This window comes from Apodemus sylvaticus, chromosome 11 (assembly GCF_947179515.1).
Source record: "Apodemus sylvaticus chromosome 11, mApoSyl1.1, whole genome shotgun sequence".
NCBI lineage: Eukaryota > Metazoa > Chordata > Mammalia > Rodentia > Muridae > Apodemus > Apodemus sylvaticus.
Genome location: NC_067482.1, coordinates 57,338,728 through 57,354,621, shown reverse-complemented (window position 1 = coordinate 57,354,621; position 15,894 = coordinate 57,338,728). Strand labels below are relative to the sequence as shown.

The 15,894-nt window shown below is 48.6% G+C and overlaps 1 protein-coding gene and 1 long non-coding RNA gene across 3 annotated transcripts; one reads left to right on the top strand and one right to left on the bottom strand.

The window, feature by feature from the left end:
• Window positions 1–2,117: 2,117 nt before the first annotated feature.
• On the bottom strand, window positions 2,118–4,486 carry LOC127696429 (uncharacterized). 2 transcript variants are annotated; one of them, XR_007980223.1, is made up of 3 exons: window positions 4,194–4,486; window positions 3,305–3,520; window positions 2,118–2,383 (listed from the first exon to the last, which is right to left on the bottom strand). It is a non-coding gene; the product is annotated as an uncharacterized LOC127696429 (long non-coding RNA). The 2 variants fall into 2 exon arrangements; XR_007980224.1 differs by having other exon boundaries at window positions 3,305–3,464.
• Window positions 4,487–4,639: 153 nt separating this feature from the next.
• Smim20 (small integral membrane protein 20) lies at window positions 4,640–15,529 on the top strand. The gene is made up of 3 exons (XM_052198778.1): window positions 4,640–4,879; window positions 14,121–14,177; window positions 14,886–15,529. Exons 1-3 carry the CDS (start codon window positions 4,765–4,767, stop codon window positions 14,921–14,923), a joined length of 210 nt encoding a protein of 69 aa, XP_052054738.1. The 5' UTR covers window positions 4,640–4,764; the 3' UTR covers window positions 14,924–15,529.
• The last annotated feature ends 365 nt before the right edge of the window (window positions 15,530–15,894 follow it).

Genomic DNA, 15,894 nt, shown 5'->3' with positions numbered 1-15,894 from the left:
CTGTGAACGTTGCTATGACCCAGCTTCCTTACTTCCCGTCTGCACGCCTGTCGGCCAGGCTGGACTGTACCCTCAAACCATGAGCCAAATTAAGCCCTGCCTTCTCTAGTTACTGTTGTCCGGGATGATGTCACAGCAATTAAAAAGCAAGCCATTGTCACGATGGACGTCACCTCCCACCTCTGCAAGGCTTGGGGAATACCAATGGGGACACTGACCGCCAGGGACGATTGGCTTATGAGCCTTGTGGCAGTCCCGCCCTTCCTAGGGATACACAGGCTCCTGGATTTATGGTAGCACCAAGAGTGTTAACCGAGAGGACGTTCCATAAAGAACACCAGGAGCTCTTAGGAGCCAGGGAGCAAACGTGCAGTGTGATGTTTTATCCCTGCCCTGCTGCAAAACACGCCAAGGAGAGCGGCTTTACTGTTACATTCGAGGCGGCTACTGCCACCTTTACCCTCGGTGTCCAACATCCTGTCCTGGATCAATAAATCACAGTTGAATTTTTTTAAAAAAATTCTTTTCATCCCAATCAACCACTGCTGGTAGGGCTTTGTATAGAGCAGGTACCAAAACAAACAAAAATAAAAACAAAACTACAGGTTGAATAGATGGAACAGTGGGAGAGGAAAAGCTGCGGGAGTAGAGTTTTCCTAGAAATGTGAGAATGCTGGGATCAAAGAGATGGACTTGCATTCAGCAGAACCGGAAGATGCAGCTATGGCCTGGGGAACAACCCTAACAATCCACAAAAGGCATAGGTGGCATCCTAGTTTCGTTTCTGTTGTGACAAATATCCTGACAGAAAAGCAGCTGAGGGAAGAAAGGGGTTATTTCAGCTTCCAGCTCAAGCTGGTCACATCACATCCACAGTCAACAGTAGAGAAAAACAGATTCCACGCATGTTGCCAGCTCCTCCCAGCTTTCTCTGCCCCACTGCCTAGGGAACACTGCTGCCCAAAGGGGGCTGGGACTTCCTACATCAATTAAAGATCAAGACAACCGCAGACAGGCCCACAGCCCAACGTAAGGAAGCCAGTTCAGGAAGTGTTTCACTGGGGCTCTCTGCTCAGGTGATACTAGGTTGTGACAAGCTGACATTTAAAATGAGTCAACACAAGTAAAGAAATCGCCTCTGCTGAGCCTGGGCCTTTAGATTAGCATGAAGGGGACAGAGATGGCAGGGTTCATTTGTTACATCACCTGGGCTCATCTTCCAAAGCTTCCTGTTCTAGCTTTGGAGGTGGCTCCTGATACCTCACCAGGATGGCCCATTCTTTCAACATCTTGCATCTCCTTTGCAAGGGTGTGTGGGTGGGGCCTGGGTGGCTATCCTGTCATTTCAGACTAATAAGGAGTCATAAGAGGTCAGCCCTCAGCCAGTGCGTGATAATGAGAGAATGTGGGCTTTTGATGGTCTATGCAAAAGTTATCCTTGCCTTGCAGCTTAGGAAATGTGAAACAGGGCAATCTCCTGCATGGACATTTCATCTGGGACACTTGCTGTAAAAGAGACTGGGGAGATCACTCAGTAAATAAAGTGGTTGCTTTGCAAGCATGAAGACCAAGTTTGATCCCCAGGATTTGTGTAGTAAGGGTGGGTGTGGTAGCATTCACTTACTAAACCCAGCACAGGGAAGGTAAAGACAAATGGATGTCTGGGGATAACAGACCAATCATTCTAGCCTAATCCGGGAGCTATAGGTCAATGAGACACCCTGTCTTAAAAAGGTAGATGACATCTCTGAGGATGATAACTCAGGTTGTCCTCTTGCCTACACACACACACACACTCACTCACACATACACATACACACTCACTCACACACACTCACACACTCAGTCACACACACTCACACACACTCACATACACTCACATACACTCATACACACACACACTCACACACACTCACACACACTCACATACACTCACACACACTCACATACTCACACACACACTCACTCACACTCACTCACACACACACACACACACACAAGACTTCAATACAAGCTGCCTTCTGTGAACAGGGGCTTCGCTGGCTCATACCAGCAATCTGCGGGGCCTTGGGAACACACAAAAGAAACTTATTCTGGGTGCTTATTCAGATGCCATTTAATCACAGGGAAGACGCTAAATTCAAGGTCCCAGGCCCTAGGGTGGGCATCTGAGGACTTCTCTAGAGCTGAACAGCTTCTGTTGTAAACAGTTGCCTGAGTCCAGACATCTCAGGGACAACTTGTAAGGAGACAGTTGTCTGAGTCCAGTCATGTCAAGGACTGCTTCTCCATCTTGCAGACAGGGTCAAACAAGTCCATGTTGCCAGGCCTAGGAACGGACTCCTATTCCACTTCTCCAAATGTTTTCTTAATTATCTGTTAACTGGTAAAGAATATAGAAATTGCTGTTATCTAAACCAAGGTGCAGAAGTTGTGAAAATATGAAACAAATTACCTGTTATGCCCTAATTAACCACATGCAGCCGATTTGCTCCTTATCACTCTGAGCTCTGGACCAAATGTCTTGGAGGATGAATTAAGGACCTTGAGCTCCAGACTTAATGTCTAAGAGAATGAATTAAGGACCTTGAAGTCAGGTGCCCTGGATAAGGCCTAGTTTCCCTTGCTTAACCCCTAATGTCAAAAGACAATTGGATAACACTGCAGCTCACCCCAGATTCCCTCTTGCTTTGTGTTCCCATTTTTTTAAAAAATGTACAATCTCCCTTTGGGGCCACAGTTCCTATCCCAAACTGGCCCCCTCCCTGAGCACTCAGAAAAGAACGCTTTCTTTTTTTAAGGTTCCATGTCTGAAGTATGAGTTTTCTCAGCTTCCACCCTAAACCCAACAGGTTCCGGTGCTGTTTTGGGTAAGCCTGTCTAAATTCCACATCATGTCTGGCTTCTCTCCTGCAGGATCGACCCCATTCCCGGTGCCTTGCCCCATAGCTCCAGCAACTCAGTCTCTCAAGTTCAAATCCAGTTTTCCGGCAGAGCCGAGATGGAGTCGCATGGCCAGGCAGATGCAAGTTCATTGGCTCAAGTCTTAGGCCAAGCAATCCCCAATGGAAGAACCTTAGTCAGCTTGGAGATGGGCTTAACTGACAGGCACTGGAACAGGCAGGGGGAGGACGGGAGGGTCCACTTATCTATCAAGAGCGAGAAAGGAGCTGCTCCCCAAAGACATTTAAAGATGGATCCTCTACTGCTAAGACAACAAGTGTACACTGTTGGAGAGCTTCCTTCCTGTGTTTAATTCATGTACCACGCATTCCCTCTTTGCTGTGCCGTCTTGTCTCCTTACCTAACAAGTTCCTGAGGGGGCCTGAGGAGCAGCCATCTTACTGCCCAGTCATTTGTCTTCCTCCCTGTACTTCCGTTGCCCGTGGGACTGCATCAGTCATCGGCAACAGGCTGCATCCAGGATTAGTTATCTTTCCATGTATTTGTTCCGTGGTCGGATCCTGGAGAGCAGAGGTCATGTCTTATTCATCTTGTGTCCCCCTTAGCACTTTGCCTGCTGTTCAGGGGGGCATAGAAAGATAGTCCATAAATCTGCTGACAGATTAAACGACTGATTTATATGCTGCTAGAGCCAGAGGTAGATAGAATCTTGATTCAACTACAAAACTACAGAGAAAAAGACCTGTATTCACCACATCATTTCTGAGAGATTGCAGATCTTCTCTGGACTAAATAATGTTGCTGAGGTCAAGAAAAATACCTTCTGTGCAGCCCAGCCTCGCTACTGGTGTCATTTCTATTTCTAAGGGATTGAGCAAGGCCCAAGGAATGTTGGTCTTACTTGCCCAGCCCCCTGAGGAGATCATATCTTCTGACTCAGGCTCTGTAAAAGGGAGCAGGTGCAGAGGTGGAGGAAAGTGATCACAGGATGAGGGAGCAGGTGTAGGTCTGCAGAGGCTGCGCCCCAGGCAAAGGGCCAGAGCCCCCAGGGCCCTGCCACTGACTCTGCTGTTCCCAGGTTTTAATAGTTTTCATTTGCAGCCCTCTGTTAGTTTTGGAAATCTCTATCTACTTTCTGGAACCCCTGTGTAATTTCCTCATAACCCAGCACACACAACATGGAGAGCAGAGAGGACAAGGGATCAAAGTAAGATCACTTTAGATGCTCTAACACCCTCCATGAAAGGCTGTCTTGGTTCAGAAGATTCGGTGACTAATTTTGCAAATACCTTGCAATCCATTCGAACCAGGTGATTGTTGGTGGCTCATGCCCACACACAGCTTTCAAAGAGGGAGGCCCAGTGACTTGCCCAGTCTTTCTGAGGCTTCTAGCCTGTCACCGGTCACCAAATGTCACATTACTGAGGTGGAAGGGTAAGAAAGTCTTGTTGGTAACAGAAGAGTAAAACAGGAGGCGGTAGTTGGAGCAGATCCAGGAAGGAAAGATCCAGACCCGAGGCGAGTAAGAGGTCAAAAAGAGGGCACTGGAAAGGCAAGTAGCCAAATGTGTGTCTGCACCAGCCACGCTGGCAGCCAGAGGGCAAGGAGGCGGAGCTTGGTTTGAAGCTCCGCCCTATGCCGCGCCCTTCCTAGAGGGCCCCACCCTCATATGACCCCGCCCCACTGCTAGGTGCCATTCTTCCCAAGCTCCGCCTCCGAGCCCGGAGACTCCTCCCAGCACTCAGATCCCGGAAGCGAGCGCTGCTCCGCCTCTTCCGAGCGGGGTCGCGACCTTGAGGCCGGGAATCGGGTTTCCGAGCGTGCCGGGCCTTCGCCGGCCCTACCGCCCCCTTTCTCGCCATGGCCGCGGCCCGGAACCTGCGCACCGCGCTCATATTCGGAGGCTTCATCTCCCTGGTCGGCGCCGCCTTCTACCCCATCTACTTCCGGCCCCTTATGCGGCTGGAGGAATACCGTGAGTGACCTCTGACCCCGCGCAGTGGCTGCTACCCCGAAGCCCTTAAGCCCCTACCCTGTCTGTTCAAGGAGTGCTGGGGAAGGAGGTGGACTTAGGAGTGAGGCTACCCGGTTTCCAGGCTCGCCCAGTGAAGCCCAGTGACCTCGGACAAGTGGTCCCACCTCCGACCTTCAGTGTTGAGGCTCTAAATATGTGTTGCAGGATAAGCAACAGACTTGTGGAGCATCTTAGGGGTCACAGAGGTGATGTGTATGAAAGCAGCCTGCACACAGCAGGTCATCACTAACGCCAGTTCACACATAGTTAATATATACCGAATATTTAATGTTTGGGGTTAGGCATATACCGAATCGTTGAATTTGCACCTTCTTCCCTTGAGGTAGGAGCTACCCATTTTACAGATGGCGGTCACACGGCTAATAAGTGGTGAGGGAAATGTTCCAACCCAGGCTTGTGTCTGCAGAGCCCGCCTCCATCCACCCGGGCTGAGATGGTGCTGTAGTGTGGAGTCTTGATTATCCTGAGTTGAAAGGTGTTTTCATGGCACATCATTGCCATCCCCTAAGATGTCTTGGAGCGGACATATTTCAAAGCTAAACTGTTAACCTGGGTTTTGAGTTTTTCCTCAAATCGTTTTTTTTTTTTGTTTGTTTGTTTTTTGGTTTTTTTTTTTTTTTTTTTAGATTCTGCTGGTTTCCTTCATTTTAAGCTGGTTGCTCACATGACAATGGCGAATGTCCAGGGAGTCATTTTCCTCTTTAATCATTCAGGTCCTATCATTCTAAAAGCCAAACTCTCCTTCCTGGAGACCTATACCTCAGCGAGGATTAGCACTTTGATACATCTGAAACCATCTGTCAGAGAGGAGAGATGAGGCATTAGAGGATCATTTTGTGCTCCAGGAAACCTGAATCATCTTGAAGATGGAAGAGGGCCAGCCCAGCCCCCGGGGATGTTAGCCGAGGCTGAAGCTTCACGTAAATGCTCTGACCATCTCCAGTGCTATGACACTTGGTTTCTGGAGGCAAAGCATTTTAAAGTACACACACACACACACACACACACACACGAGTCCCCTGACAGCTTCTTTTCATCAGCTCAGACTAAGATGGTCTCTGTGCTTCCTGCCTTCAAGTCCTCCCGCATGTGCCATGTGTGGAAGGTCCGTGGGCTTGTGGAAGGTCCGTGGGCTTGTGGAAGGTCTGTGGGCTTGTGGAAGGTCCGTGGGCTTGTGGAAGGACCGTGGGCTTGTGGAAGGTCCGTGGGCTTGTGGAAGGTCTTGCAGAATTTGTCTCCATCCTTTTCCCTTGCTGGATCCCTGCCCCAGCTTCTAGAATTGGACTTGAGACAGAAGGTCTGCTGTAGGTTTCCTTAGAAAACTCCCGTTTCTGAAGACGGGGATGATTCTAAGCCACTATGCTTTGTCCTCCATCTGGACGTGGTTTTGCTTGTCACAGCTAAGGGAGAGAAGGGGAGGCCAGTAAGCTATTAGTATCGACGAGATAGGATCCAGGATCCATTTTTCCACGATGCACAGAAGCATCACAGTGTGAGGGCTCCCCTGCCCTTACTCAGCCAGTCAAGAGGAAGCATGTCTTCCAGGAATCCTTCCCAGTCATTCGTTGGCTGACCAAGTTGCTTTAGGCAGGCAAGTCAGGCTCTAAGGCTGTCTACACCTGCTTGCCTTTTAGCTCATTTTAATTAATTCAACCAACTTTCACCAGAAGTTATAACTTAATCTTTCCAAAAAAAAAAGTTAATAACCCTTTATGGTAGCTGTTAGCTGAGTACTATGTAGGCAGGGTATTTCCTCACTCTGAACTTTGCCCGTCCCCCCCCCCCCCCCCCCGGCTGTGGTGGTGGTGTTTGCTGAACTGAATTTACAGGCTTAGGGTGAATTAAGTGAGGCAATTCTTGTCGAAGTCCCTAGTATAGTCTCAGATTAGGAATTGTACAACAAAACACTTTGAAAAGGAGGGCTTGCTGAGGAATGAGGTAGAAGCAGATGTGTGCCTAAGGCTGGCCGACCTGGCAGAAAGCAGGTCCAGTTGGCTCAGCCCATGCTCAGGGCCTGGGGCCTGGGGCCTGGGGCCTGGGGCCTGGGGCCTGGGGGAGGAGAGCTGCTCAGCCCATTCGGTTTGCAGTATTTATAGTATTGAACGGCTTTCCTTTCTTTTTGTTCAGAGCCTGGATTTTAGCTGTCACGTGTGCCTGGTGCAGTTTAGATGTGGGGCAGACCTGGGCTGGCCTCAGCCTCTTCCCCTGCCACCTCATTCTGTCCTGGCCATGTGCATTTTGGGTCGTGTTTGGGCGGCCCAAGTGTTCCCTGCATCTTTAGTCACTAACATCACTATTTATCTTTACTCACCAACTCTTCATCTTTGCCATAACGCCCCTCATGCTTTTCTTGTGTGCATTATTCTTTTCTTTTTTTTTTTTTAAGCTTAAATGAAATGTGTGTCGTTAAGGGGTGCACATGCGGCAGCTTCTGTGTGGCGAGATCAGAGGACAGCTCTATGGAGTCATTCCCCACCCCCCTGCTTTAACGTGGGCTCTGGGGTTGGATTTAGGTCACTGGGCTTGCCTGGTGAGTGCTTTCCAGTCTTGCTGGCCCCAGCTGAGGTCTTTCTGAAATACACCTGGCACTACTTCTTTGGTGAGAATTTGTAACGCGAGCCTGTTTTGGTTTGTTAGGAAATGTGGAGCCCTCCGGGTCGTTGGCACCGAGCCTGCCATTTGTCCTTCGAGGGCAGTCAGCTGGCTTGCTTAATTAAAACCCTGCAGTTACCCACTCCTACCCTTAAAAGTCCAGCCAGGGAGGTTATTGAAGTATTTTAACAAGGTGACTAGATTCACTGTGCACTGAAGGAGCCTTCAATACCAATGTGGGGAAGAGGGATCTGAAGGGAAAGAAAGAGACAGAAAGATTGGTATTGAAAAGCACTATCATTTTTTGGCATCGGGAAATGGTACCCATCCTGTACCAGAACACTTCAGGGACTGGCGGACTAGTACACAAGGACTTGTGACTCATGGGCCTTGTCTCAGTGTTCTGGTGCTGTAAAGAGACACCATGGCCATAGCAACTCTTTTAAAAGGAAGCATTTAATTGGAGCTTGATGACAATTTCAGAGATCCAGTCCGTTTTCCTCATGGCAGAGAACATGGCAGCACACAGACAGATGTGGTATTGGAGAAGTAGCTAAGAGTTCTACATCTGGATCTGTAGGCAGCAGGAAGAGAGAGCCGCTGAGCCTGGCTTGGGCGTTCCAAAACCTCAGTGCCCTCCCCTAATGGCACGCTTCCTGGAGGTGTGTGCCACACCTACTCCCAACAGGGCCACACCTCCTAATGCTTTCAAATAGTGCCACCCCCTGGTGACCAAGCACTTAAATATAGGAGCCTATGGGGGGGGGGGGTCATTCTTACTCAAGCCCCCAGGGTGAGGAAGAATGGCGCCCATCTCCCTGACTCCAGCAACTAGAAGGTGGTCCCGGTGATGGTGGCGACCAATCAGAAGGCGGCAGTTTGAGGGACGAGGATGAATAGGTACCATTTTGACAGCTGGAGGGTTAGCACCACTGTGCTTCTAGTGGTTGTCCAGAGGCAGACAGCACCCAGTCCAGAGTTGGAGGAGGCCGCCAGCGGTATGCATGGGGCTTTGGCCAGTGATCAAGATAGGAAGACATGGTGAGTGCTTAGAAGGACCCCAGCATGTGAAGTGGTCAGCAGAGAAAAGGCCCTCAAAGGAGCCTCAGATGGAGTGGACACAGAGAGACTTAAAGTTAAGAGAGACCCATAGCATCAAGAAGACAGCTCTTCATGGAAGGGGTGGGTTGTTTGGGAATAGTAGAGGTAAGTGAAAGTATCCATTAGACTTAGAAAGAGATGATAAAAATAAACTTGGTTAATGCTTTCAGTGGTTTGAAAGTGAGCAAGAAGACTGCAGTAGATTAAAGACTAAGTGTGCAGTCTGTTGCGTGGGCACGTCTGTTGGTCGGAGCTTGGCCACCCTGAAGCATGCTGAGGGACTAGGAAGAACAGGATCTGGCTTCTAGTTTGGGCTGGGAGCCATGGGGACACCAGGAGAGTCCAGGAGACTGAGGTGCTGGAGAGAGGACAGTCTGTAGAAGGAGGTAACATGGGCTCCTGAGCCCAGGCAGACACAGCCTTGGGCAGAGTCTGTTTCCACAACTCTAGAGAAAGGGCAGATGTGGGTGCAGGAACATGTGGCCCGGCATGGCGAGTTGTGAGCACAGTAGGTCACAGCTTTTGTTGTCTGACACAGCATGGCAACCCTCTGTGAGTGAAGTGCATCGTCCAAGTGTAATCTACTGACTGCCCAGGTCCTTTAGCTTTTCCTGCCTCTCATGAGGCTGGCAAGACGGCTCATCAGCCACTCGCCACCAAGCCTGATAACCCAAGTTTCATTCCCGGATGCTGCGTGGTAAAGGAAAGAACCACAGGATGTCAGGGAGCGGCCCTACCTCAGTCAGAGGGAGAATAAACATCAAGTGGAATGCTTATGAGAAGGACTTTGTATTAATATAAATAGTGACTCAGTAGCCCAGGGAGAGGTGGCTCTCATCTGTCGTGAGGTGGACAGTCCTCCTAGAATGCTCGTTGCTGGGCATCTGTGACTGTCCCTCCGTCTGAGCTGTCGGTTTGCTGCCTCTCAGCTGCTTCTTCATTCCTCCTTGTCTCTGACCACCCGTGTGCATTTGTAATTCATTCAGAGTTGGTTCCAGGAGTGGGGTGCTGTCTGTGTGCGGGGAGCTAGGGCCCGGCAGAGTACAGGGCTGAGCAGGTCCTTGCTTTCTGCTCTAGTAGGATAAGCTCCAGTCGGCAGCAGGAATGAGAAGGGGGCCCCACTGTGGAACAGAGCCTAGTGACAGCTCTGCAGCAGGCCACTGTGACAGTGTGTCTCAGTGCACGTCCTCTGGACATTCAGCCTGCTCCTTAGCTCTCGCTGCCTCGTCAAGACCTGAGAAACAGTTGTTCAGTGGAGTGAGTACAAGGCCCATCCATCCATGATAGCTCAGGCCCGTTTTAACTCTTAGCAAGGTAGCAGGTAGCCTTGCGACTTGATGGTCTGAGACCAGTGGTTTGGGTACGGTTCTGTTGTGCTTCTGGGGGAGGGGGGTCCAGGCGCTGCTTTCCCCTTTCTTCCTGTTGCCGGTGGCTTGTCTGAGGACTTAGTGGATTGGACCTTAAAGCTGGATATGTCTTTATATCCTACAAGCAGTCCAGTCTGGCTCTTTAAATAGCATGTATTTCGGGTATGACACTTGTTTTTGTTTTTTATCTTGATCTTTCCTAGGTTTAGTCTGACACAGAGAACTATAAAATCATTGAGGGTTTTTTGTTTGTTTGTTTGTTTGTTTGTTTGTTTTACCAGAAATCCCAGGGCTCATTTATTCCTGACATTTGGCTGCCTTGTCCAGTGTCACTGCGTGTTAATTGCTCGGTGGACTCTAGAGCCTGACTCCCTGACCTTGTCCACTTATTGCCCTGTCAGGGTGCCTGTTAGAATGTGAGGTTGCAGGGCAGCGGGGTGACTGGTTCCTTGGGTGAGGGGGAGGAGACCTGATTCTCCCGCTCCTCGAATGTGTTCTTCCTGCTGTCCCGACTGCCCCCGATTGAAACTGTGTTGTATATCTGGTAGAACCAGATTAGCAGAAGTCACTTGATGTACTAAATGCCTTTCGTGTAAGGACATTTCCCCTATTCCATGCCAGGTGCTTAGAATATGCTTCTCACACCATTCACCGTGTAATGGAGCAGGGTGCAGAGACAGGCCGAAGTCCTTTTCCTAAGTGGCATTTCACTCTCAGTGTTCAGCCTGGTTTGGACGAGTGTGCAGACCTGTTTACAGTGCAAAGTCAGTGACTGAGATGGCCACCAGTTCCAACTCAGGTGAACTGCAGCAGTGGCGTGGCCCACACCAACAGTTCCCTCACTCCCGCTCTCAAATGGTACCTTTGGTCTCCGCCAGCTGTTTCACACAGCTGTTCTGTCCCCTTGGCCAGCTGCTTCACACCTGCTATTCAGCGTCCAGTGCCCTCCATCCCCTGCCAGCTGCTTCACACCTGCTACCACAGCTGCGTGTTCTCCTCCGTCTGAGTTTCAGTCACCATGCTGTCCCCGTGTCCTCTTGGATGTATGAGCATTTGGTATCCTTGGTCACTGTTTCCCACTTGGTGTTTGCGGTTCCCAGCTGCCCCAGCACACTTTGGCTTCTGGACTCTCCTGTAAGTGGACCGCAGCGCCTAGTCAGCAGCAACAGCAGACTGGGACTGCCAGGGAAGTACTTACGTCTGACCAGCTATTTTTAAACAGGTAGATGCTTGAAGCAGCCATCCTGGAAGGGTCATGCGTTATTGGACTTTCTTATCTGGCTCCTTTGCAGTTGCACATTTTTTTTTAATTAAGAGAAAGCTCAAGTGACAGAAAAGATCCGAGGATAGAAGCCCAGACCCCTGTGCCCTTCCCCGATCTGCTGCGGGTTCACAATCACTGCGTTTGCGTTCCTTCCACACCACTAGACTGCAGTCATCACCGTTATTCTGTGAGCAATTTGAAAGTGGATTGAAGACGTAATGAGCTTTTATTCCTAAGTACTGAGCCTGTTTTTGCTAAGAATAAGGACATTCTTTTACCTAATCACGGTGTAGTTAAGAATTCAGCAAATTTAATATTGATACAACACAGCTGTCTAGTACAGAGACCATATCCAAATGTTGCCATTTGTCCCAATTCCGCCAGGTTGTGACTTGCCTTCTCTTTGACTGCTGGTTGTGGAAGGAGATGGGGAAGAGATGGGGTGTGGCTTTTCTCTGCAGGCTTGCCTGCTGGTGCTTCATTAAAGCATCCTCGGAAAAGCACTTGGGAGTCTGTGATGGTCAGGGTTAAATACAGCACCAAGTTGCACAACAGATTCCTCTCCCACTGCAGACCTCTGCTCATTCTCAGACCTAAAGTTCGGGAGATTCTTTTACTACCACACAGGGTCAGCCTACCTGCATGTATAAACAGCTTTAATAACATTCTATGGCCTTTTGACTAGCCAGAACTATCCTCTATTAAAACTACAAATCAAATCTCAGCCTTAGCACCAGGGGGCAGAGTTGAGCTTGCCGGGATACTGGAGTGGGGAATTTTCTAACTCAGGGCCCACAGTTGGGTTTTAGGCATTTTACATGGAAACTTGCTTACAACTGAAGTTGGTAATTAGCTTATTTATTCACGTAGCTAAAGCCTCCTCCTGCCTCGCTGAGCTTCCTAGATGTTTGCTGTTCCTCCAGTGACAATGAAATAGAAACCTGTCAGCTTCATCAAGAACATGCTAAATCCTGAGAGACTGGTTTCTGTTTTCCATTAGCAGATTCTGCATTCTCAAATGAAGTGTCTTTGTGTGGTCTTCTGAATTTCCATAAGACTTCCTTGGCCTCAGAGTATTTATTAAAACATTAATGGATCAGAGAAGCAGGTGGATTTAGATAGGAGCTAATAACACCGGTTATCACTCAGGAACTAGTTTAGCTTGCCTGTCCAGGCCAAGCCACTGAGGTGGCTGCGTCAGGACCCAGATTATGAAGAGATTATAGCCTACTTAGAAGAAATCTCCAGCCTGTGCAGCCTCATTAGCAATTAGCAAGAAGGTAGGGAGACAGGGATTCCTCCCTCACATGGTTCTCCACTGCATGAGGACAGGTTGGAGCACAGTTAGGCTTTCTGTCCCTGCCACTCAGCTAGTGACTTCCTCCCAGGGATACCTGGCAGCCTGCCAGTATCTTGGGCTCCACAGTGGTACCTGCTCCTTAGAGAATGAATGGGTTGGTACATTAGGATTGCCAAGTTTCTTTTGTCTGTGAATCTAGAATGCTTCAAAATAATTATTTTTCAAACTTTACCTCTTCCTGCTTTCACAATATTAGCAATATCTTAGGTCTGGAAAAATCTGTTTTTGTTCCTGGCAAGACTCATGCCATTGTGTTGCTTTGCTGGCTCAAGTTTGAGACATCCACACTTTGAGACTTCCCTGTCGACATGGTAGGGCTCAGGTCTGCAGAATATGATGTCTTCCAGAATGAGAACACCTGTGTTGTTAGGTGTCATTGTCCCCTTGACTTGGTGAGGTCTATTGGCATCTGCAGGTCCATAACATCTGTGTGCCATTTACCTGCTAGTTTGAAAGAGGCACTGTAAACTAACTAGGCCACGGGATACCTGTCTTAGAATTAGACATCAAGGTTCCCACAGCCCCTATCACCCAATAAAGTTAGTATTGATAACACTGTCAGGTAAGTCACGTAGGATTGACTTTCTGTTCCAACACCAGTTTGAAGCTAGTTTGGTAATTACCAAGAGTTGGTGGAACCCTGCTGCTTGTACTTGCAGTAGGCCTGTGAAGGTGGACAGACTGGCCTCAGAGCAAACAAGAGCTGAGAGTGGCTATAAAGAAACAGTCCATCTATTAAAACGAAGGTCTGATTACTGCATTTAATCACTGCAACTTAGGAGTCAACATCCTTGGCGCCAGGTCTTTCTTCTAAAAAGCCATCATTTGTCAAGACACTTAAGATAATAATTCTTTGTTGTCACAGGCTTCAGGTTTCTTCCAAACCACTTAGAGAGATGTGACGGAGAACTTGAAGCCCACACTCATAAAATGCTTGGTTTCTCTTGGCCTCTGCCTGTTGTGCATCTCCAAAGTGCCAGGCTTAGCTGCTGTAGCTACAGCGAGCTTACTAATTGGCACAGCACCTGCAATCAATTAGGCAAGCTTCAATTATCCAAACCAAAGCCACCCACCCAAAGATTAATTTTCTGCTCTATTTCCTATCAAAAACATAGCATATTTAGCTTGGAGTCCAGTCCTTGAGTGGAGTGTTTTTAGTCACTGGTTTCCTGATAATTGTGCCTGTGCCTTCTTTGTGGCAGTGCTCCTCTTGTAACGTCACACCCACCAGCTCTTCAAAACTGTTCTTTCTGTTGTGTCTGTCCTTTCCAAAATGCTGAGATCGCAGGAAGAAGGTGTTGGTTGGCAGCTTTTTGTTTGAAGTGAGGCTCTTTTTACATCTAGGATCCAGCTTCTACACCCTAAAAGCTTTAAGTCATGACATTCCTGAATTGAATCACACTCCTAACTATGCTTTGTAAATTGGTCCATGTAAATAGGAAGGAAAAAAGTGCCCACACCTCCTCTCTAAAAAGTTTATTCTGTTGTGTTTCTCAGAGAAGGAGCAGGCTGTCAACCGAGCTGGTATTGTCCAGGAAGATGTGCAGCCACCAGGTAAAGTTAAAAATTCCAGACGGTCCCTTCTGGGGCATGCGGCCGAGTGTTTGCTTTGCTGTGGAGTGAGGGTGGTTTCTCTCTGGAACCTGATACTGTTGGTTATTTTATGATAGTTCCTGTCTTGTCAGGGCTATCTAAGACGTCATGCTAAGATTTCAGAACCTAGTACTTTTCACAGGATTGCTGGGCCCCTCGTTTCTACTTGGTGAGTGGACGTAAGTGTGACTGAGTATGCAGCAGGTCACCTGCTTTGCAGCCTCCATCCCAAGTGCCCTGTAAGTGCCCCCCTCATGGCAGATGGTGCTCGAGGGTGAGCCTGAGAAGGTTCGGTTCCCTACGGAAGTGCTCAAAGCTCCCCTCAGGGATGAGCGCGGTGTTCCTTTAAATGATTCGAGTTGGCTGAGTATGAGAGATTTTCTAGCTTATTAACCAAACTCCTGCAGTCTGCTGGGCCTAGGCTAGATCCATTTCTTCCTATCAGGGAATAGTTCCTAAGCCTTTAAAAAAAAAAAATCCCTGCTGGCTGCCACGGCTGCCTTGTCGCAGGGTTCCAGTGGCTGCTCGCCCCTATTTCAGGGTCTCAGCCACATGGAGATTGCATGGCTCCATTTCCATGTCATCCTGTTTGTTTGGGATCAGGGGGGAGGGGGGTGTTCAGTCATTTAACAATGAATCCTGATCGGGTATTTGTGTTTCTTTCCATAGGGTTGAAAGTGTGGTCTGATCCATTTGGTAGGAAATGAGGCTGTCAGCAAGTCTGATGAGGAAAGTGGACGTCTTCATCCTGTGCACTCTGCAGTGGGGACATTAGATGGCTCACTGTGGCAGCCTGGCTGGAGAGGGAACTCTCGTGCTGCTACCAGAGCCCTCGTGATAGAGACTGTGCGAAGACAGTGCTTCCCTTAACTCCCTGGAGAACCTGAGCAGATGACACCATTAGGAAGTGCCTTGTGGCTCCATTGACTTTGCAGGAGCAGAGCCGGCCTGCAAGGCTGTTTGTGGAAGATCTGCTGCCCATGCAGTCTTTATCACTTCCAAGTTGTGATGGGAACACAAGCAGCCTGTGGCCTCAAGGCCCATGGCTGCTCTGACACCTTCTGAATAAGCGATTTCCGTGCAAATGGCCTTGCCAAGCTGCCTCACAGGGCTCTTTGAGGATGTTTCAGTTGATAAAGCTGTTTGAAAACAGGATCCGTGGCACTGTTTAAGAATATACACTGCTCAGCATAACCATCTCATCGAAAGCCACTGTGTGTGGAAGTAAATAGGAAGCAAGTCATACTAGACTATACCACACACAGGAGAATCCATCCATCGTGAGGCTGAGGGCATTAAAATGGTTTCTCTTAGTTTACTGTTATGTATTGGTTTTATAGTGTGTATGTGTGTTATTTGGATGGGTGGTATTCGTTTGCTTTTTTGTTTTTTGAGACAGGATCTATCAGACCAAGCCTTGAACTCCCAGAGATCTACCTGTCATTGCCCAGTAGATTTGTTTTTTTTTTTGTTGTTGTTGTTTTGAACATTGAATGCTGATGTGAAGAAGTAGATTCTATTTGAGTAGATATCCATATCATGATCCCTATTTGTAGACAAGGTAGACAGCACATTTCTTGTGACAACTGTTGTAGTAGGTTCTCCAGAGGAACAGAACTGATGAATACATAGGATTTAGTAGAATTTTACGCCGTGGTCCACCTAATCCAACCATGCC